A 24,289-nucleotide genomic window follows, 5' to 3' on the forward strand; every position below is an offset into this window, starting at 1 on the left:
AATGCTTGCAGATGTCTTGAGATAACGTTGGGGAAATGTATCGGCCTCTGAAGACTACAAGTTCATGACAGATTCCCGTTCGCTGACACACGTGCAAAAACGCTTTCCCAGTAGCCCTCCGAGCAATTCAGCATTGAACATTGCTTAAGAAGGTGGCATCTGCACTCACCTCCATGGGATCCGACGCCACCCCCAAGGCCACCACCAAGAGTACCTAACATATAGAAGGGCAATGTTCAGCCCTGACGAAGTCACTCTGTAGAGGTATAATTTGTCATACAGTGAAAATTCAAGACAAAATGCTTGCACTAATCTTTAGACACCAATGGTGAAACGGTCCTGCACGTTGGCGCTATAGGTGCGTGACAGGTTTGTGTTAGCTCACACAAGTGCACATATTTTATCCCGGTAACATTCCTAGATCCTCCGCACTGCAAAATTGTTTAAGGTGATGGGACCTGTGCTTACCTGCACCAACTCCAAGTGATCCACCGGCACCTCCAAGGCCACCACCAACTGATCCTAAAAGAGATAAAAATAATGTTTACCATTGAAAAACTTATTGTGTAGAAGAACGATTCGTCATACAGTGGTATTCACGGTAAAATGTTTGCCGAAGAATTTAGATAGCAATGGAGAAATGGACCTGAACGCGAACCGTAAAAGTGCGGGACAGGCTCGTGTTGGCTTGGAGAGTGGCGCACGAATGTTGGGCTTATGATCATTACAGTTCTCAGGTTATATGTAGAGAAGGGGTGCTATTCTGGACACTGCGACAATCTGTCATGTCAAATTCCACGACGTTGACATTTTGAACGAATCAGAGATGCCGGAACAGCGCTGTTACCCAATGATAAGTGAGAAAATGGCCCATTCGATGATATGCCGTATTTTGAAAGTACCCAGGCTAATAGCACTCTAAGTATTAAAAGTAACCCTGATGAGGATTTCACCAGAGATAGAACCACTAGGCGGGAAAAGAAAATCGGCATTAAAATTTAACGACACAACATGCGGTGGGAATTGGGTTAAGCAAACCTTTCATTGGTGTTTGCAAAGACTGCTGATCTGTTCAATGACCACATGGATGTATAAATCCCTCGACCAAGTTCTACACACTTTCACCTGGAAATGCTTATCTCAACATAAAGTTGTGGTGCTCGAATATGTGGATCTCACGCTTGACGACCATGACGGCCACGCCGACTAACAGCTCCCCAAGTGAGAAAGTTAACCCGTTCAAGGAGTTCGCAGGAGCTGGAACCATTAGGTTGGAGAATAAATTCGACATTAAATAAGTGATTGGCATTTTATTTTTAGAAAAGCTGTAGCATTGTTACTTTACTTTTGCTTCATGATGTTGTCACAGCACTGATGGATTACTAAAGCTTTATTGCAGTATTCCATAGAGAGAAAGGGAGATCAAAAGCTCTTGATTAAAATGCAGAACATTTTGCCAGTATGTGTTACGTACATGCTAGTCTGCATGGGGGAGGGGATGAGGGATTGAAAGGCTCAAGAGAGAGGGTGGAAGAAAAAAGTTGTTAGGAAGACGGACTTGGCATTTACATGTAAAATGAAGCTCACTGTATTGCATTAAAAAGGACAGCTATCTGAAAATAAAGTGTGCTCATGCTAATGTGCAAATATGGCGCTTTTTAAAGCTTGCCAAGTAAGCCAGTATACCACAGATCAGCAAATATGCCTAAAGTCTGCAGCTGCTAGTAGGACAGTACATAGGACCTAATGTGCTTCACAGTATTAATGCAGTAATTTTCGTGCCTCATAGGAGTAGTGTTCCAGGAAATTGCAAACCGACAAGTTCAGTACGCAACCACGCCATGACAAGTGTGCTTGAAAAATATTACCCCAATGTACTCTTCGAAGAAGAGTTAAGATTCAAAGAAATGGTCGCACTCGGTATTTTGAAGAAGAGTTGCCTCTCCAGCAGGGCCAGTGTTGCCAATTTAGAGGTTTTTCTGCTACATTTAGGGGTTTATTACGCTGCTTAGTGGGAAAATTTGTTCCACTTCTTTCGGGCGGCCGGTTTTTTTTAGTGGTTTTCAACTAATGTTGGCCTCTTCTTTGGTGGTGCGAGAAGTTATGATTTTTTTGACGGTAATTAATGCTTCACGTGTCGCAAACATGCACTTATCCACATCCGTTTGGAAGTAAGAGGAAACGATTATAGTCATCAACAAACAGGGTGATACGCATTTATTCGTCCATTAGTGCTATCCCGGGGCGCTATTCAGGACATAGGGAAAATTCCGCCTTATTGTGAAATTGTAAATTGGTGCCATTTTGAACCAAGCAGAGACGTCTTTAAGGGTGATGGAATATGGCAGAGTTCGACAATATGAAGATAGCACCCCAGATTCCACCATATCGTTGAATTAGCCACCTCGTCAGCTCCGATTGGCCCAGAGTAGGCTCAGAGGACTTTTACACTCTCTCCGATTGACTCCATATGCCGCTATTACAAAATTTGACAATGTTGCGAAATTTGACAATATCCAGAATAGCTATGAAGGGTAGAGACATGGGCATGTTGGCAGTTCATGTTGGAAATAAGAACAGCGGGAAAACAGGGACAAACGTGTGTGTGCGTGTCTTTCTTCGTTTGTCCCTGCTTCTCGCGCTGTTACTTTAAGCCAGAATGGCACCCAAAATTCTGCCGTATCGTTGAATTTGCCATCTTGTCAGCCCTGACTGACCCAGAACAGACTCAGAGCCTGTTAGGGTCTACTAGTTTACCAAAGATTACCATTACGAAAGATTTCAATAGGGCGGAATTTGAGAATGTTCAAAACAGTGCCGCGTGCCACTAGCCTCCACTGAACTACAGCTGCAGCAGTTCAATTCTTGGCCATTTTCACAGACGCGCTTAATAGAATTTTGCCTTGAGAAATGGCTCCGGTGAAATACGTCCGAAAAATTATGCTCGTTAATTTTGCCTTATCAGTACTGCTGCTGCCGTGGTCAAACGCAGATGTTGAGTGTCTTTTCAGCCAGCTGATTGTTATATCTAAGCGAAACAAAGAAGAGACGATAGATGCTTCTTCAGTCACATGCTACCCAACCAAAGTGTTCGCAAGATCGGCATGAGTGAAGACTAAAGGGGTTCCGTGATCTCACCGACAGCAGACTCAGCCACGCCAGCAAATAATTACGCACAAAGAACGCACGACTACACAAAGATAAAACCGAGGACATTTTTATTGCGATAGCCATTACATGGACACCCCGGGCGCATTTCTGCCATCGCGCGTTGTCGGCGTAAGCGTCACCGCAATGTACCGCAATGTCCAAGCGGGATAATAGACAGTTTTAGTATTGCGGAAATGGCACCACGCTAAACGCAATAAAATAGCGGGGTCAGACTGCGCATGCTCAGAACGCTATTTCAGTTTTGCGGGTAGCGTGCGTCCGCTATTTTTCAAATATAGCGGAGACGCTAAACGCTCGCTAAGTTTTTAGCGTTGCAAACATGGTGGCACCCTCGGCCCGAGCGCTTGACATGCAGGCTCGTTTCAAGGCTTGGCGTGGATCCACACGGCTAGTTTGGTTGTCGAGCTGCTCAGTTTGCTGCTTTGACTACTCGCAGCTAGATGGTTTTGCGCTTAGCGGCGCATCGTTGTCTTACGCTATACTAAAACTTTATCCAACAGCGTTCCGCAAAGATTTAGCGTGCGTAACACGCTAACGCTAACGCAAGCATTTTCCGCAATACTAAAAGTCTCTAATATCGTGTCCGCGGGCCGTATGCTGTGGGTGAGAGTTCAAGCGTGTTAGGGTGAGGCAAGGGTGGTGGCTCGATCTCGCGCGCGCAAGGAAGGAAGGCGGGGAGAAAGGAGGGCTGTCTTTTATCGCGCACAAGGCACCGGAGGGGAGCGGGGGCATTTTACTTTGGCGGCGGCTGCGTCTGGCGCGGCTGAGCGTGTCCGCGCGGGCCCTATCTTGAAAGCGATCTGCGATGAGCACAGAGTCTAAGTGCGCCAAGGGCTGATTGCTTCGTGTGCGCTGCGCACTCGCCGCTATGGTAGTTGGTGTTGAATCGTGAGGCAGTACGAAGGTTAAGTCATTCGCTGTTGCTGCAGCTCTTCCTCACGTCAGCGTTTTGACAGCGAGTGTCCGCGGTCATCGAGTGAGACGTGTATATGCTAGCCGGTGCGCGCGTGACACCGTGCTTGTTAATTTAGTTAGTAGGCGAATGTTTACTTGTTTATGCGGCCGATAAATCTACTGTCCTGACTTTGTATAGCTGTCTAGGAATTTCCTATCGCAATCGATGCTTTGGCTGTCGAACGAAACTGCGACTTATTTCTGTAACTTTAATCAGTACCCGGTGCTTCAACCTGATTTTCGGCTGGTGATTGTAGTTCATGGAAGCTTCTTTTATTAGTTTCGTTTTGCAATAAGTTTCCGCCATTGACAGTCGCACAAAAGAAGCGCTTACTAATAAGAATTTAGATCTTTTATCTTATTACGGACAAAAAAAAAAAGAGTGTTCTGGCCAGTGCAGCTTTCCTTCTAATGTATTTAATCTCCACGCAATGAAACATGTTTTAAACGTTGTTCTGATTGTTGCCCTTATTCAGCGGGTTTTAGCGGCCTTTAGGTGCTCGTATAGCGGGTTTTAGAGTTTTATGGAATCTCGACTAGCAAGGCGAAGTAACTGTTGACTTCGCCTTGCTTTGCCGTTCTTGTCATGTGCGTTTTTGAATGCGTAAGTATTTCTATGCCTACCCAACCAGGAAACTCGTCCGTCGGTCCATCCACCTGTCGCGTAAGAAGGTCGCTTTCAAGATAGGGCCCGCAGCAGCGCGCGAATTCACCGTCGTGTTGCCTCTCGCTTCAACGCGAATAAAGCGGCAACAACGCGGCGCACACGAAGCTATCAGCACTCGGCGCACTCTGTCCACATCAGAGATCGCTCTCAAGATAGGGCCCGCGCGGCCGCACCATACGTAGCTACAGTGGCCACTGTAACGCAGCCGCCGCCGCTGTACGGTTGATCACGATTGATAATGGTTCGACGCGGATGGATAAGGTGCCAAAGAACGATAACGGCTTACAATGATCGGAACGTTATCAACGCAGATGGCGCCGCCACCTGCAGTAGTTTGCTTGCGTCATCAATTCAAGTTTGCTTGCGTCACCTGGTCGGATCAAGTTTCATAACGTTGATAATGACACCGGGCTGCGTGGAGATGAGCAAGTGGCCACAATGCTTACGCATACTTAGACAACTCCCAGAGGAGTTCCTGTGTGATTTTTTTCAATGCCTGAACTCCTAAAACCTCCACAGGGCCGCATTCTGCCTCAGCCCGATTCAAGATGTCATTTCCCACAACGTTTCACGCAATTACCTAAAATTTATTTTGTATTCGTTATTCCGTTCTTTGTGTCTAACCAATATATCAGATACTATATACTCAATTTCTTACCTGTTTACGCAGCGAGCGTATATTGAACTTGTGCTTCCTTTCTTTTTATATGTATATATTTTATTTTCTTGCATTTTCCCTATTTGAATTTTGCCGATTCTCTAGCGTATGTAAGTGCCATTACCACTGCAGGTCTTGAAATACTACTGACGTCATACGCGATGCAGGCACAATCAGCCACACTAATTCTGGACAGGAGGGTCAGACTGTTCGTAAGAGTTGTTCCATAGGGAAGTTCAAAGAATTGCCGGGTGAGTGAATAAAGTGATACAGCTGCGCGGAACGTGGTGTTTGTGATCCAGACATAAAAACTTGAATAAGGAGAAAAGGCTAGGACCCTAGTTTTCGAGCTAATTTTTTCTTAATATATAGCCAGTGGGCAGGCTAAGGAAAGCGAATATAATTTTTTATTGACATGGCTACAATACGGGTATACTCATACTACTCAGCATACTACTTTCAATGCTATAAACAGTGCTAGAGTGTGCCAGTTGGAAACTGCACTCACCCGAATGACCTAATCCACTTGATAGGCCTCCAGGACCACCTCCGTAACCTGTGGTGAAGGAACTTGCACCTAAATATAGGAAATGAAAAGTACATTTCACAAAACCAAGGATACAGATTCGTGGGGCATGATCACTCTGTCCAAACAAGATGCAGCAAGGATGATAAATTCATGCATCCATGCTTAAACTGACAGCAAAAAGTTTAAAAACAGGTGATAAAAATGCTTTGTGCTTGTTACATCTAGAATTAACGCTTTCAAAGTAAAAATTGCCAGCACCACCACAAATATCAGGACAAAAATCTTCAACGCCTCTTCAAATATTAACACCAGCACTGAATTTTGCAAGAAGCTAAAATTGCAGATGACATTGTCCTATTCAGAAACAACGGGGAAGAATTAGAACAAGTGATTGAGAACCTTAACCGAGAAGGTGTAAAACTGGGGATGAAGATTAACACGCAGAAGAGAATATAATCTTCAATAGCCTGGCAAGGGAACAAGAATTCAGGATCGCCAGTCAGCCTCTAGAGTCTGTAAAGGAATATGTTTATCTAGGTCAATTACTCACAGGGGACCCTGATCATGAGAAGAAAATTTACAGACGAATAAAATTGGGTTGGAGTGCATATGCCAGGCATTACCAAATCCCGACTGGGAGCTTACCACTGTAGTTGAAAAGAAAAGTGTACAATCATTGCATTCTACCGGTGATAAGATATGGGGCAGAAACTTGGAGGTTAACAAAGAAGCTCGAGAACAAGTTAAGGACCGCACAAAGAGCTACGGAACGAAAAATGTTAGGCCTAACGTTAAGAGACAGGAAGAGAGCGGTGTGGATCAGAGAATAAACGGGGATAGCCGATATTCTAGTTGACATTAAGTGAAAAACAAGGAGCTGGGCAGACCATGTAATGCGTTGGATGGATAACCGGTGGACCATTAGAGTTACAGAATGGATACCAAGAGAAGGGAAGCGCAGTCGAGGAAGGCAGAAAACTGGGTGGGGTGATGAAGTTAGGAAATTTGCAGGCGTATGGTGTAATCAGCTAGCGCAAGACAGGGGTAATTGGAGATCACAGGGAGAGGCCTTCGTTCTGTAGTGGACATAAATATAGGCTGATGGTGATGATGATGATGATGGAAATACTTACGCATACCAAGTACTTGTAACACCTGTTAGGCTTTCAGCAACACCTCCTACATTACCAACGGTCAAATATATCACATAGCAGAACAAAATGCATCTTCCATACGGGCTGCGCTGACAAAATTATTCTCAGGGTTGGAGCACACGTTATGCAAGTGGAGGGACAACCTGCCGGTAGGACTGTAAGATAGCCAATAGAAGCGAACCGGCCTGCAAGCGAAAACAATAGGCTACAATTTTCTTTTTTGATTTAGTTTTTAATCAATTTTGGTGCTCAGGTAGAATCCATTTGGGCAAAGGTTGAACATGGATGAACGAGATAAAGTGTATTGTGATCAATGTTTCTGAAACCAGCATGCTCGTTTCACGGTATAAATCATCGTCATCAACATAATCATCATCATCATCATCATCATCATGCTATATTTATGTCCTTTGCAGGACGAAGAAGTTTTCCTGCGATCTCTAATTACCCGGGTCTTGCGCTAGCTGATTCCAATTTGCACCTGTAAATTTCATCCCATTAAGACATTAAGGTTGACATAAAGAAAAAAAAATGGAGCTGGGCAGGCCATGTAATGCGTAGGATGGATACCCGTTGGACCATTAGAATTACAGAATGGATACCAAGAGAAGGGAAGCGCCGTCGAGGATGGCAGAAAACTAGGCGGTAGAAGTAGACAGCATCATGTAAAGGACAAACATGAGTTGATTGTCATTCAGCCATTTCATACTTCTTCAAACCTTAACTATAGGCCAGCGCACTATCACCGTGAATTGCGTTTACCGCAGTCCCATGGCTGATAGTGGAGTGATTCAAATATTGTGCAACTACTTAGAATGTCATGCATCATGTGGTCCACTTATCTTACTTGGAGAGTTCAATTTGCCAGATATTGATTGGCAAGCCATGCAGTTCCTATTTGTTTCATCTGAACTTATATGTGACAGGCTGCACCATTTTAACTTATGCCAAGTCGTTACAGAGCCCACGCGCATGAAGGGTGCCGCATCAAACATTTTCGACATAGTATTCTTGAGCAATCACTTCTTTTACGAACACATATATACTAAAATAATAGATGGAACATCAGACCTCAAGCTAACGTACTGCACTATACACATAAAATATTCTACACATACTCCGAAGACATGCACGACCTTTCTTGAATTTTCCAATGGTGACGTTGTCAGTGTAATTGATCACCTCAATTTTGAATATGCTGTTGGAAGAATTTTCTATCCTTGTCTCTACGGACATTGACGTCCTCTGCAATAGGTTCAGATACATCTTATTTTTTTGTACTCGTAAGTACAGGCGAAATAAAACGAAAAAGTTAAACACAGCTATTCCATGGATTACACGCGAAATCATCCAGGTAAAACGAAAAGTAACAAGGCTACGAAAAACGCTAAACGCCAAGCCCGTGCACACAACTAGAGATAGGCTCAGTAAAGCCATTTTCAATATGAAATCTAAAATTGAGGACGCTAAAACTAAGCACTTCACGAACCTTCTTCCCAACTTTTTGAAGAACGCGCCTAAGAAATTGCGGAATTACCTTAACCCTAAGAAGCATGAGGAACCTTCGGCTTCTAGTGCCAACAACCGAAACGCCGCGATTTCTTTTAACACTTATTTCCAATCAGTATTTAATATAGATGACGGGAGCCTTCCGAACATAGAGCCGCGTGCCCACAGGTATTTGGTCCACTTAAAACAAATTATGCAGGGGCACTAAACCTTCTACTGAACATTCACACGAATAAAGCTGTCGGGCCAGACAATATACCCAACATATTTCGTAAGAGATATGCTGAATGCACCGCGAAATATCTGTCTAATGTTTAACTAATCCTTAACGACGAGTACTTTTCTAGCAGATTGGAAAATTGCCAAAGTTGTCCCATTTCATAAATCTGTAAGCACGTGTCAGGTGTGAAATTTAATGCGATTAAAATATCCTTATAGAGCGGTTGTAGCCTTGTCGTTACAGCATCGGGCTGCTGCTCTGGGGGCCGAAATTTGGATCCCACCGCCGGACGCGCTTCATCTTTTTTAGTGAATGCAAATCTACTCGGCGAGAACCGACAAGTGATCGACCGACGGACCACCCGACCGAAGTGAAACCATGGAATTGTAGGCGAAGAAAGCTTCTCTTTAATACCGCCAGTAAAGAATGCGGCTATATGCAACTAACCGAGATGGCACTTCTAGGCAGTCATTTTGTGGCACTCAAATAGAACAAAATTACCAGCGGGAGTTCTCCAATCGCAAAGTATGTCCACACTTATCCAAAACGAAAAAGTATAGTCCTTTATGGTTGACGATTCCAACATTTGCGAGAAATAATTTTGAAAAACTACGGCGTGAACTTTTCGTTGCTTTAGTGCTTTAGTAAGGTGCTTTTTGGGTGCAACAGCTCTTGAAACCCGCAAAAAAGATTGTTTGTTGGCTCAACCATTCAGGATTTCATTTCTAACAAGGTTCCACGCAATTATAAAAAAAGTCGCAGTTTCACCCGAAAGGCGAAGCATCGATTACGCTAGCAATTTAGTAGACAGCCATACGAAATAAGGATAGTAGCATTATCGGCCATATATATTTGTAAACATTCACTTGCCAACGAAATTCATAAGCATGGTCTCAGCGCGCTGAGGCAAACATGAGCCCATCACACTCGATGACCGCGGACACTCGCTGTCAAAACGCTGGCGTGAGGAAGCGCAGAAGCAGCAGCTAGCGAAGGGATCTTCGTGCTCTCTATCGCTTCAACGCAAACTGAGCGGCGAGAGCACAGCGCACGCCAAGCTACGAGCCGTCGGCCCACCTAGACTGTGCCCCCAAAGCAGATCGCTTCCAAGATAGAGCGCGCACGACTGCGCGCGGTTGAAGTATAACGCCCCCCCCCCCCCCCCCCCCTCCCTTCCCCGGTGGTATGCGCGCGACGGAAGACGGCGCGCTTCCTCCCCGCTTTCCTCCCTCGGGTGCCCGAGATTGAGCCCCGATCGTCGGCTCACCCTCACAGGCTTTCAGTCGCACACGCAGCATACGGCGCGCGGCGACAGACTACGGATTCAATAGAGTCAGATGAAAAAGCTGGAAGGATGACGATGGAACGACCGCGATGGCATCACGACTATGAGCACCTATCTAGTCTAGTGGCCCAAGCTGGCAGACAACTGGAGCACTTGTTCGGCGCAAGATTATAAATAGATAGGATGCAGAGAAAGGCTCAAAACGCCAAAAAGTAGGCAAACAACGATAATCGCATTAATATAAAAAAATAAAGGGAAGGGCCCAGGTATTCGTGACCCACGAACCTGAGGACAATAATATACCACAGCAAATATTTACAACAGCACGAGGCATGTGTCTGGTGCAACAAAACTCCCGGGACGACTCGGTAGATCATAACGAAATGCCGAAATATACACCCTGCAAGAACCGCAAGGAACCTCCACCTTTCAGAAGCTTTAGGATTCAAAGCGGATGGAGACAATAAATGGTCAGCAGTCGAGGGCATCGGTGAAAAACAAAAAGACATTGAATATATATGCATCTGGGGTCATTACATGCATAGATAACTGCATTATAGAGAGAGAAGGTTAAATCAGGAGAAAGTTTATCAATATAGGCAAAATTACAGACTGCGGTAGATGAAAAACCTTTTTAGTACAAGCAGGCTAATGACTATTTGTCGCCATACTGTTTCAAAGGGAATGGCATTAGAAATCAATGTTAGTTATACCATCGTAACAGCCTCCTCTCAGTAGACAGGCTTCAATCATCGCTGTGGTAGCTACCATCGGAAACAGTAAAACCCGAAGAACAAAATGGAAGCCATCGAGACTCATTGCTTTTAAGATTTTTGGTTGAACCTGTAGATACATTACTTCAAGAGCAAAATTGTTAACATAAGTATTTCAGTATTGCTGATAAATGAAGTGCAGGGGGCGCAATAACGATAGGCGACAAGTTCGAGACCCTGTGATAGTATTGCAGATCTCAGAAGCGGTGGTTTACTTGTCCTACTCCATTTCTCGAAGTCTTTTTATCGGGTATCCCACAAAAAGCTCATAAGGAAACTTGCGATCACATTATGTACAAGCCCCATAATTTACTGAATTGGTGAGTACGTTACCAACTGTGCCCAATTTGTGTAAGTGACCGGACAGATTTCCCAGACAGCCTTCGTATAATCGGGGGTCCCCTAATGAAGCCTTCTGGCTCCCGTTTTGAAGCGAAAGCTTCATTACGCTACCTCGGGCAGCTACGGCGACTCAACAGTTTTCACCTTGAGAGCTAGAGGTGAAACCACAAGAGAGCATTAAGGCGCGTTTATAGTGCATCGGAACGCGGGAGAGCGTCATCAGACGCCGGGCGCGTTGGAGCGCATTGGCCGCGCGTGCGGATACGTAGGTGGCGCCAGTACGTCGAACCATCGGTCGAACTAAAGCCGCTGTTGTTCTCGCCAACGTGACATAGCGTGCGAGCATTCACGCTACGTCGGACTATATTGAGGCTTTTACGGAACCCAGAAAGGAAACACTGCCGCCATTGCCCGAGTAGAGTTGGGCCCGGCTGCGAGTTGCAACCAAGTCTCACTACTTTACTGATCACCGCAGTGTCTTCATAGGCATTTAAAAATGATGAATAAACACTGTATTTATTGCACACATGTCTGTATATTTTTTCGAAATCACACCTCGGCCACAGCTCGACAATGGGCCTAGCGAGGGCATTGAAGCTTTCACTATCAACCAGGGTTAACCAAAGCTAAACGACATCAATTTTTTTATTATTGCGATATGGACACTCCAGGAGCATTTCTGCCGTCGCCATTGTCGTCGGCGTCACCATGAGGTTTCGTATAAAGTCCAAGGGCGATGAAATCGTCGCCGCGCCGTATACTGTATGTACGACTGAAACCGTGCGAGGGTGAGCAGGCGATCGCGGCTCCATCGCGCGCATGCAAGGCAGGGAAGCGGGACGGAAGCTCCCTTCTTCTAGACCCGCGGAGTGCTCCGTAGGGAGGGAGGGAGGGAGGGGGTTAGTGCCCATTAGTGCCCATTAGTGCACGACGCGATTAGTGCACATCAGTGCACAAAGCTGACCTCAAGAAGAGTGATATTGGTGCTTCGACCCGTACATCTCGTGCGGTCGCCCTGACAGCAAAACCTAAGGGGTCGATGACAGCTGCTTACTGATGTGCGCTGGCCAGGCGTGTCATCGGCACAGAACGCGTGAACACCGTTCACCGCACGCACCTGTCCCATTGTAACCGTTTTGGAAACCCGTTTCGGAGACTGTTGCCAATTGACCGTCGTGAAAACCGTATCTGAGCAAGCATTGACTCAACAGGGGTACGCGAGCCTAAAGTGTCACGTTGACAGCTTTCATTGACCTACGGCCCGCAGCTACTACGCTATCGGTTTTTCCTAAAGGTGCACAGAGGCACGAATGGGGAAGGGGTGACAGCATAGGGCGATCGCTTTAGCTTGCAGGTGCTGTCTGTTTATTGGCATTTTATTGTGCCCATTGTGTTGGGCTCTGTGGCTATGCGCCACGGGAGTACGACTGATATGCATTTGTAACCCTCCCCCCTTGGTGCGTTTTTTTAGATGCGAAGCAGCTTATGGCGGGGGCTTTGTCCGTCCCTCCCGCGGCGTCCCACACCCTCACAGCGCATGCGCGTCCCCTTCCCCCCTCTCTCTCTCTCTCCTCTCCTACTCTCCCCCGTTCTCTCTAGGAATCCTCTATAGAGGATTCCTAGAGGTATACGGAGCGGCGCCCGCGTCCCACACCCCCACAGCGCATGCGCGTCGCCTTCCCCTCTCTCTCCTCTCCTACGCTCCCTCCTTTCTCTTCTCTAGGAATCCGGAGTGGCGCGCACGACAGGTGGTGCGACAGCTGCATACTCCGATGGGGGCGCCACGGTAGTTCCGCGGTATGAAACCGACGGAGCGCACGCGCCTCATTCTCTCTCCTGTGCAGCGCCGCGATGAGCACTCGGGCCGCTGCCGCGAAATCATCTCCCGCTCAAGCTAACCATCTCCCCGCTGCTTCGCATCCACACATGGTTCCCTTTAGCGGGAGGTGGAGTAACTTTTTTGTATGCTGTTTTTTGGGAGGGAAGAAAACACCGTAAAAGGAGGTAAAGGAAAGGGTGCGTGGACGAAGCTCAATGCTGGGATAGCCGGTGGACCACTCGCACGACGATCCTCGTACAGGATTGGCAATTGGTGCACCGGCGGAGCACTCTCATAGCCACTGAGTGATGATTGGGCTGTAAATGCTTGGGGCGGGGCATTGAAGGGTAGAAAACGTGGCCCCGCTGCCCCGACCAAGCGTTCTGGACTCCTCTTGAGGTGCTATGCACTATCAGCTCTGTCGATATAGGGTTGGCCTATGGGTGCCAGTTACACCTTGCAGTTCAATGTCTATTTCTTGTAAATAGTTCTTGTAAATGCAAATTTTCGTCAGCCTTAATCCGCGTCTGCTTCCAATCCATCGGAAGCCTAGAGCCAACGTATCACCGCTCTCCATAACGGCAGTATTCTTCAATTGCGTACACCGTCTCCGGTGGTGCACCTTGGACGCCCAAGTGAAGAAGTGATACCAGAAGAACCTGCACCTTACTGCGGCTTAGTTCGCGTTGATACGAGCGGCAGCACGAAGGTCAATTCGCTCGCGGCTGCTGCAGCGCCTACTCTCTCCAGCATTTCGACAGTGTGTTTCCGCGGTCATCGAATGAGATGCGTTCATGTTTTCTTGTGCAAGCGTGACGCCACGCTTGTTAATTTAATAAGTATGCCATGTTTACAAGTTCATACGGCCGGAATAACTACTATCCTTACTTCGTATAGCTGTCCACTAATTTGGTGTCGCAATCTATGCTTCGCCTTTCGGGCGAAACTACGACTTTTTTCTAATAATTATTGACGACCTACCAGAAGAATTAACAGGAAACAGACTATTTGCAGCCAACTGAATTTTTTATCGAAATATTAACTCACATGATCACCACGTAACATTAAACATCGACTTGAAAGCAATCATCTGCAGTCGGTGTGCCGACTAGCATTAGCACCACCTGATACTAGCACCACCTGATACAAAACTTGTGGCTTACAAAAATTTTGTCAGGTCCGCCTGAGTACGCAAATGCTGTCTGGTTCCCCCCATATACTAAGCCACTAATTAAAAGAAACTAGGCGTGAAAAGGAAAGCACTACGCCATATGTACAATAAGCATAAACTAACACACTCGCTCACCGAACTACTTAACAAAGCCGGAATCTTAACAGTACAGAAACGAGCAGTACTAGCACTTTCGAAGCTTATGCAGCAGCTTCTACACAATCTGTTTAACATCGATACCCCTAAATAGACCTCCAAAACTGAAACACGACCAACGCGACATAAACACACACAAACACTCAATCAATACTCTTTTCGCACCGACTGTTTTAAGAACTCATTCTTTCCTTTAGCGATAAGAGAGTGGAATAATCTGAGTGAATCCATTAGTAACAGCTCCTTACTAGTAGAAAAACATCTAATCGCCTTACATCTTTGATTTATTTAGTCTGCTTTGTTACTGATCTTCGTACGCTAAAACTTCCATTTATAAGTGCTTTATATGCATGACTGTATCTTCTTTATCATGTTCATCACGCATTTTATATCACATGTGTTTACTCGTCTTTTTCTTGAATTGGTTTGTTCATGTTCTCAAATTTTGCTAGATTATCATAAATTGTACTCCTATCTTGAATCTATGATGGTGTACTTAATTCTACTGTTTATCCAAGCAAAACTTTTTGCACTAACACTCATGTGATGATATATTGTATTAAAATTTGCTTTCTTGTTCGCAAATGCCACCATTTCTACTTGCCTATCCTGTTAAAATCCCATGAGGGATTGGCAGCATGTGAAGTGAATAGAGAAATAAATATCATTTATTTAACCTTGTATTGAGTTTCACCCCATATGCACATGAAATACGGGCAAATGTGAAAGATACCTTGTTTGCTTAAAAGACAGTACACTTCTGAGTACAAGCTTTGTCTTCTGACAAGCAAGCGGCAAAACTTCGAATCAACACCAACTGAATGGTAGCTGCAGCCCTTAATTACGTAGTTAACAGCTGAACTTACCAGTACTACCCGGAAAAGTAGCCGTCATGCCTCCCCCGCTGCTGCTCAAGGCACCGCCCACCGCACTGCCCACAGCTGCACCCAAAGCTCCACCCACACCACTGCCCAAGCCACCGCCCATGCCACCTCCCAGACGGTTGCCCAAGGCACCACCCGTGGCACTTCCCAAGACACCACCCAAGTGACCACCGGCTAAACCTGAGCCAATGAGAAAGGATAATAGAGCTTGCGTCACAATCAACCTCAAAAAATGGGTTACAGATGTAGGCAAGCAAACTAGGCATTAAATAGCCAGGCAACTTGCATAACACTTATGTATCGAAGTGAGGCGGCTAATGAGCGATAGATGTACCGGTCAGATGCGTCAAGCGTGTTCATTTTGCTCGGAAAGGCAGATGATAACATTATAAACCGGGGTAATCTTCTTTAGCAGCCTGCCTGAAAGTTAACTGAATGAAGAACAAAAGAAAAGTTGGCAGAATCCACATAGTTCTTGATTGTAACATCTTAATTCAAAATGCAACCAAATTCTCCAAATGTTTGTAAATTCCAACATGATATTGCGAAGAACCTGTTTGAATTCCTGGAAGCAATTTGAAAGAACGGCGAGAAACACCTAAAACAATCACATTGTGCACTCCAAGAGACCCCTCCGCAATCAAGAACAAGCAGCAGCAGAAATCACGCGAAAATCCGAATTATATTTGTGAGCGCAATCTATCGAGAAGCAGGACACGCAAGACGGCTGTTTAGCATGCCCTTTACGTGGCTGCTTCTACAGAGCTGCGGGGTCACACAACGTGACACACAATGTGACAATGCGGTGTCACACAATGTGACACGGCTTTCAGTGCAGCAGTTAATTGCTTTCTTCGATGACAGTTCCCGTAGCGTCGTTGCTGTGCGGTGATCGCCGTTGATTCCTAAGGATCAGGGGCGCAGTCAGGGGGGGGGGGAGGGGGAGGGGGGAGGGGGAGGGGGGGCGTGATGGGACTTCAGCCCCCACCCCTCCTCGAAGTTTTTTTCATCCTGTCATGCACCGCACCGCCGACCAAAACAACCACCGGCGCCGGGAATCATCCTACAATGTCTTTTGCACGCTCGAAAAGACATTTCGGCACGAACATTGTGAACTCGGGCTGGATTTCGTGGCAACAGCCATGCACCTGGAGTTACATAACGCAAGGAGCACCATCCGAGCACTAAGTTTCAAGGGCATTTCGATGGCGAGCGGGCGCGTCGCGGCATCTCGCGGCGGCCGCTGAATCATACGGAGCGCATATATTTCAATTCCGAAACTTTATGGGTATAAAGTTCTCATAAACTTTTGACGCGAAAGGTGCACTGACATTTCCAAAGGCGTGCTTAATATTTTCGATTCCTGAACTTTATGGGTTTAATGTTCCGATAAACTTGGCCCAACATGCCCGCACCGGAGCCCATCGTGTCCAAGCCGTTCCAGAAATGGCTCTTCCACACACAAGAATAAGCTAGAGATCACCGTGACTGGCAGTTGATAAATTTCCCCAAACATTTTCAGGAAGCGCCTCCAATGTGCACGATCAGCTGAACCAGGGCAGGCAATGTAAAATAAGAGAAAACAGAAGAATGTTAACGGCCTATTATTGAGACAGTTCTTTTCTTGCGGGCGACAAGGTCTGGCTCTCCTGGTCGTAGAGACCGTGGTCCTATGAACTTAAGCAAAGCCCCTGCTCAACAAACTCGTATTTTCAGAGCGTTTCTTCACATGCAAGTTGATTGTGGAGATACAGATCTGAAGAACCATTTGGAAAGTTGCCCCAGTAATACCTCGTATTTAAGCCCAGGTGTACAAAACCAAATAATAGAAATTTGTAGTAAAGATTTCAAAGAAAGTCGATTTGCAAAAGTAAACGCTACAGGCTTCTTCACCGTACTTGCTGATGAAACGACGGACATTGCTGGAATCGAACAGCTTACCGTTTGCGCAAGGTACCTAAACAATGATGCCAACGGCATCGGTTTAGGTTTTTAGGTTTTGTGTCGATTCAGGACAAAAGTGGCAGGGCTCTTGCCGAAACCATTACAAAATTTCTGCTAGACCTTGGAATTAACATGCACCATCTTCGTGGCCAAAGTTATGATGGTGCCAGCTCGATGGCTGGTAAAACGAATGGTGTACAAGCTGCCGTCCGCAAGAAACATACAGCCGCACTATATAGACATTGCGCCAGCCACACCCTCAACCTAGTTATTTGTGCGGCATGCTCCGACACAGATATCCGAAACTGTTTTTGAACACTAAAGACAACATCCAACTTTTTCCGCAAATCTCCTAACCGCTAACAGGTTTTACGAGAAATGATAAGTTTGATGTGTCCTGAGTCGGCAAGGCAGCGACTTTTGGGATTATATGAAGCGCGCTGGTTGGAAAAGCATGATGCAGTTCTTTCATTTGTGAATCTGTTTGAACTGGTGATCACTGCACTAGATGAGATAAAATTAAGCGGCAGTGGTGAAAGTCCAGTTCAGGTAAATAGTCTATTGCTGGTACTTTTGTCACTGGTATTTCTTGTGAGCCCGCATGTGGCGGAGGATGTGTTAGCGGGGACTCTGCCTCTGTCAAAGAATCCGCAGACCAGGAACATCGACAGGAGCGTCGCCATTGACAACATAGATGTGGCACAGCAGGCGATAGAAAATGACCGCAAGAATGTGGCTGCTTCATTATCAAAAATCTTTGCACAAGTACAGGAACGGGCAAAAAAAAAAAAAAAAACTGGATGTGGAAATCATCAGCCGACGAACCGTTGTCCGACAGCAGGATCGTGGGAGCGCTGCATCAGAAATTGCTGAATAATATTTCCGTAGAACTGGGCCGGTAAATTGTAGCGATGCCTTACTGGTAATAATGCCTTTTCGCGCTTATCGCGCTTTGTCAGTGGTCGGAGCGACGGTCCGCTCGCGTTATCAACGGGATCAGCCGGCCGTGAGCGGTGGATGATAAGACTAGAGTAGAGTAAGTCATAAGACATCACTACAAAATCGCGGCCCTGTGTTGATTCCATTCATAGACCACGCATTAGCACAGTTACACCAGTGGTTCGCAAAGCACAGGACAATGTCAAAGGACTTTTCTGCAATTGTACCCTCCGCAATGCCACCAATGCAAGATGATTGAGAAGAAGGAGCAGAAAATTTTAAGATATTTAAATATCTTGTTGCGAGGTTTTGTGTATACTTTGTTTCCGGCGACACTTTTTTGACCTTTATCAAGCTGTATCTTCGCAATTGTATATTCCATTGTATCTTCGCACTTCTAATGTATATTTTGTAGAACGTTTATATGTACTTTCTGTTGCGACTATAATTTCGGTGTAATTACTCACAATACACGACCGGTGACAGCAGCTCCTGCGCAGTACATTGGAACGAAGGACAACTTCATTGAGGTTTTTACCTGGCCGTTGCATATGTACAAAAATGTAAGCAAGGTTCTTGAATGACAGATTCATTAAAATATATCTCCTCAACTTGTTCATTTCATGACCTTTACGTTTTTTATATCAGCTGCATGCAGTGCTTTGCTGCTTTCGAACTGATATGGTTCTAAAGTTCGCATGATATCTTTTTTTACTTATTAAATAGACAAAAAACGTGGAAGCATTCACATCAGTTATTTCTGCCACAATTTTTGACACATACGAATATATTCTTTCATGAAAAAATTCATATTTGTCTTGACAATGCACAGCGTTCAAGAATTCGTTTGCAGCATCTAATACACAATGGCATTGGCTATGACAATGCAGTATTTATTCATGTATTTTGTCCCTCGACAAATTCTATACAGAGCAGGTCGCGCTGCAACATGAGCGCCCCCACCCCCCTCCCCCCCTCCTCCTCCCCGAACAAAGCTCCTGGCTACGGCACTGCTGAGGATCTGTATGAGGACCCTTATTTTTCTTAGTATATATAAATAATAACAGTGCCATACTTGATTTACCTGATTTCATAATGTATGGGGATGATACCAACGTTTTTTTACAGGCAAAAATAAAATATCTTGGAAATCTATGGCGGTGCATGCTTAGTCCATAAAACTATCATTGTGTTTGAAAACAAAACGACTGCGCCTAATCGCACACAAAACAAGGTATATGTTGTTTAAACTGTCAAATATACGTGATACAAATAAAATCAATATAAACTACGAGGGTACTTTACTGGTGCAGGTAAGAAAACTGCAGCTCTTGGTTGAATGGTTCTCGGAGCACCTTTCATGGTTCTCTGATAGGAACAAAAGGGGAGCTATCTGGAGCTACTGGTTATATATATATATATATATATATATATATATATATATATATGAGATAGAAAAGGGTATTTCAGAATGGCTAGAACGGACCTTTTATTGCACAATTGCATACTCGAAACTAAGTTACAGCATACTACTCTGGGGTACGATATAAAAACTTGAAGTACTACAGTATACATAAAACCGGGTAAACTTTCAACTAACCTACGGAGGTAGCTCGCAACAAAGATGTTAGGTATCTTCACTTGTTTAATGCTCCCGAACATCACATAATCATTTTGCCGTATTTGTGACTTGTCTAGCATTCTTCGCGTGCTCCTAGTTGCTTACATGAATTTCGCTTGTTTACTACTGAGTTTATTGCAACAAATATGCTTGTGCGAGTCGATAGAAATTTGACTCTTTTTACTGTGCTTGGTATATTTCTGGGGATCTTGTAATATGCGCCAAGTGTCACTTGCATGTTCCTAATCTTGCTCTCACAGTTTTATCATTGCTTATTGGTTGGAATTGAACCATTTTAACAGCTCCGAATCATGTACTTGGATTTTAATTCCAAGTGTGCATAACCTGCCTGCCCGAATTTCGAACGATAAAATGTCATGTATTTATGTAAAGGGGGCCCAGAACTCTTCAGGTATTTTACACTTTTTGTCTCGGCCTCCACTAAGACAACATCTGAGGAAATAAAGCGAAGAAAATAATAAAAAGTCACCATTCTACAAAACGCACCTGTCAGACATAAAAATCGGTTAATATGTATACATATATTATACACCACTGTGTAATATTCTGCTGATTTTTGAGTAGGGCCTTGATGTGGTCATTGCTTCGGGCTAGAAGACTAGTGCGAGCTAATGGACCTCAATTTTTTCCATCCATCCATTGCTCATAACGAAATCGTGTAAGCACGCTTGTTTTCAATTAGGTGAATGTTGGTTTTAATGAAGGCTTTTCTAAAATTGCCTGAATAATGCTGATGAGAGATTTCATTCTTCGAAACTCTAGAAGGGTTTCATTTTGCAGAGAAACGGCAAGTAAACTTACCACCTGTGCTTCCCATTCCGAACGATGATGCTCCACGACCGGAACCAGCTCCAGACACTGTGAAAGTTAGAGAAAAGTTCATCAACTGCGTATGCTAACCTGGACTGTTTAAAAAGCCGGCAGATCTCACGCCCTGTGGGAATCGATGTTATGAGAAACAGTCTGCGGGCAGCCTACCAAGTTAATGAAAGGATCATGAGAGCACCAAGACGTAGGCGGCTATTTCATGACCTACATGAAATGCATGTCATGAGTCCTCGAGTCCGTTTAGCTATGCCTAAGAGACCTTAAGGCGAAAGCCTTAGTCGTGCTCATGACTATGACTTGGACCATCAACGTTTAGCCTTTTCCTTCACTTAGTGCCCATGTTCGAACCCATTTCAGTGATTTTAGAGGATTATCTTCTTTCGCTGAGTCATTGTCATTTTTGATGAGTCATGCTCATGACTATGTCTTCTACCAACGCCCTTTAGTGTTTCCTTCAGTTAGTACCCACGTCCAAACCCATGTTAGTAGTTTTTGAGTGTTAATCTATTTGTGCTGAGTCATTGTCAATTTTCCTGAGTCATGCTCATGACTATGGCTTCTAGGATCATCCTTTAGTGTTTCCTTCCGTTAGTACACACGTCCGAACCCATTTCAGTGGATTTTAAGTGGTAATGTTTTTTTCGCAGGGGCATTGTGATTTTAGGCTGCTGTTTCATGACCTACATGACACGCATGCCATGACATTCATGTCATGACCTATCATCATCACCGTCATTTCGTCATACACTGTTGTTACACTGTCAATTTTGGTACCTACCAAGTTAACGAAACAACCATGAGAGCACCAAGACGTAGGGAGCTGTTTCATCACCTACATGACATACATGTCATGGTATTCATGTCATGACCAATAATTTATGTTCGTCATACACCGTTATCATAGTATGCCAATTTTGGTAAATACTAAGTTAACGATACGCCCATGAGAGCACCAAAACGTAGGCGGCTAGATAGATAGATAGATAGATAGATAGATAGATAGATAGATAGATAGATAGATAGATAGATAGATAGATAGATAGATCGACAGACAGATAGATACTGTCAGAGTGGCAAATGTTCACCAAGAAGTGCTTTGCACTTAAAACACTTTCGAAGGTGTTATTTCCACGAGCAATAGCGCATAGTAAGGCCTGCATAATTTACTCGTGCTCAGTTTATTATTACGAGTGTGATTGTACCCACCCCTCGTGTATTATTTCTCACGAGGCGGATGGGGTATTGTAAATAAAATCGGAAATAAACAAACAGAAAAGGTATTTCTAATTCAGTCGAAACTCTTCCACTCCAATGCAAACTCAGTCGATTTCCATTTCAAATGTGTCCTTTAAATCTGGCACCACTGGGTCGGCGTCCGAGGCTATATAGATAGATAGGATACATAACTAGGCTCAAAATGCCTTAAGTAGGTAAATAACACTAATCGCATTAACATGCAAAATGAAGGGAAATGCCTAGGTATTCGAAGTCCATGAACTGGCCTGCCTGAGGACCATATAGCATACCACAGCAAATATTCGCAATAGGACGAGGCATGTGTCTGGTGCAGCGAAAGTCCCAAGACGACTCGGTATTTCGGAATGCCGAAATATTCACCCTGCAAGTACCTTAGGGAACGTCCACCTTTCAGAAGCGATGAAATTCAAAGCGGATGAAAACAATAAATGGTCAACAGTCGAGAAAAGCAAGAGATGGTAAGGACATCAGTGAAAAAGAAAATGCATTGAAAAGATACGGCCGGTCTCGTTACAGGTATAAGTAACTACAATATATAGATAGAAGGTTAGGTCAGGAAAAAGGTTATCAATACATGCAAAATGACAGACTGAAGTACATGAAAAGCCTTTTTAATACAAGCAGGCTAATGACTATTTTTTGCTGTGCTGTTTCAGAGGGAATGCCATTAGAAATCAATGTTCTAATCAATCAATGTTGAAATCAAGTAACCGCAACAAATTTGTGGAAGTGAACGGGCAGATTTCCCAGTCATTGGGGATTTCCCAGTAACATTGGAGTTTTCCTGTAACATTGAGGTTATCCGAGGAAGCGTTCTATCTCCCGTTTCATTTGTAATTTTTTTTATGACATACCAGCAAAAATCAGAGGAAACACTAGACTATTTGCAGACGAATGCATTCTTTATCGAAATATTAGCTCACATGATGACCAGATAACATTAAACAACAGCTTGAAAGCAGTGTCGAACAGGTGTACCGACCGGCAGATGACCATCAATACCAGGAAATCTGTTCTGTCAATCACAAAAAAAACAACAAAAAAAAACCACTCGAGCTTTATGTACACTATTAAAAACGTGCCACTGATAAGAGTTTATGAACGCAAGTACCTCAGATTAAGATTAACACATGAGTTCAGGTGGAACTTCCATATAAACAACGTTACAGCTACTGCAATAAAACGCCTTTTTGTTCTTAGAAGACACCTCCAACTAGCACCACCCGATACAAAAATTCTGGCTTACACAATTTTTGTAAGGTCAGTCTGAGTACGCAAATCCTGTCTGGTTCCAATGCACTAAGCGACTAATTAAAAGAAACTATACGTGTGCAAAGGAAAGTACTACGGTATACATACAATAAACATAAACACACTCGCCTACCGAACTATTTAACGAAGGCGAAATTTTAACAATAGAAAACTGAACAGCACTAGCCCGTTCTAAGCATATGTACCAGCTTCTACACAACCAGTATAACAGTGATACCTCTAGATGCATCTCCAGAACTGAAACACGACCAACACGACATAATCACACACAAACACTCGATGTGTATTCTTTTCGTATCGATTGTTTCAAGCATTCATTCTTTCCTTTAGCGATAAGAGAGTGGAATAATCTGAGTGAATCCATTAGTAGCAACTCCTTGTTAGTAGAAAAACATCTAATCGCCTTACAGCTTTGATTTATTTAGTCTGATTTGTTACTGATCTTTGTGCGCTAAAGCTTTCATTTATGAGTGATTTATATGCATGACTGTATCCTGTTTATCATGTTCACCACGTATTTTATATCACCTGTGTTTACTCGTCTTTTTATTGAATTGGTTTGCTCATTTTTAAAAATTTTCTAGGTTGTAAATTGTACTCATATCTTGAATCTGCGATGGTGTACTTAATTTTATTGTTTAGCCAAGAAAGAACTTTTGCACAAACAGTCTTGTGATTATATAATGCATTTATATTTGCGTTATTGTTCACAAATGCTAACATTTGTACTTGCCCTACATGTTATATTCCAATGAGGGATTGACAGCATGTGAAATGAATAAATGAATAAATATTATTGGTTAACCTTCTTTTGGGTTTCACCCCATATGCGCTTGAAATACGCGCAAATGTGAAAGAAATGTTTTTTTACTTAAAAGACAGTACACTTCAGAGTTCTGTCACCCAAGCGGCAGAATTTCGAATCAACGCCAACTGAATGGTATCTGCAGCCCGTATTTAAGTAATTAACAGCTGCACTTACCCGAACCACCCGGCAAAGTAGCCGTCATGCCTCCGCCGGTGCTGGTCAAGGCACCGCCCACCGCACTGCCCACAGCACCGCCCAAAGCACCACCCAAGCCACTGCCCAAGCCACCGCCCATGCCGCCGCCCAG

General features: G+C 44.3%; 1 protein-coding gene across 1 annotated transcript in view; it reads right to left on the bottom strand.

The window, feature by feature from the left end:
• The window catches only part of LOC119458772 (uncharacterized), a 42,081-nt gene extending 17,798 nt beyond the window's left edge, over positions 1-24,283 (bottom strand). Inside the window, exons 1-6 of the mRNA XM_049670964.1 lie at positions 24,157-24,283; positions 20,619-20,675; positions 15,275-15,472; positions 5,959-6,027; positions 469-522; positions 170-214 (exon numbers count right to left, since the gene is read on the bottom strand). Coding sequence (XP_049526921.1) covers positions 170-214; positions 469-522; positions 5,959-6,027; positions 15,275-15,472; positions 20,619-20,675; positions 24,157-24,277 — 544 coding nt within the window. The 5' untranslated portion in view covers positions 24,278-24,283. The remainder of the gene's footprint in view (positions 1-169; positions 215-468; positions 523-5,958; positions 6,028-15,274; positions 15,473-20,618; positions 20,676-24,156) is intronic.
• Positions 24,284-24,289: the final 6 nt, after the last annotated feature.

The sequence above is a fragment of the Dermacentor silvarum genome, chromosome 7 (assembly GCF_013339745.2).
Source record: "Dermacentor silvarum isolate Dsil-2018 chromosome 7, BIME_Dsil_1.4, whole genome shotgun sequence".
NCBI classification, from domain to species: Eukaryota; Metazoa; Arthropoda; class Arachnida; order Ixodida; family Ixodidae; genus Dermacentor; species Dermacentor silvarum.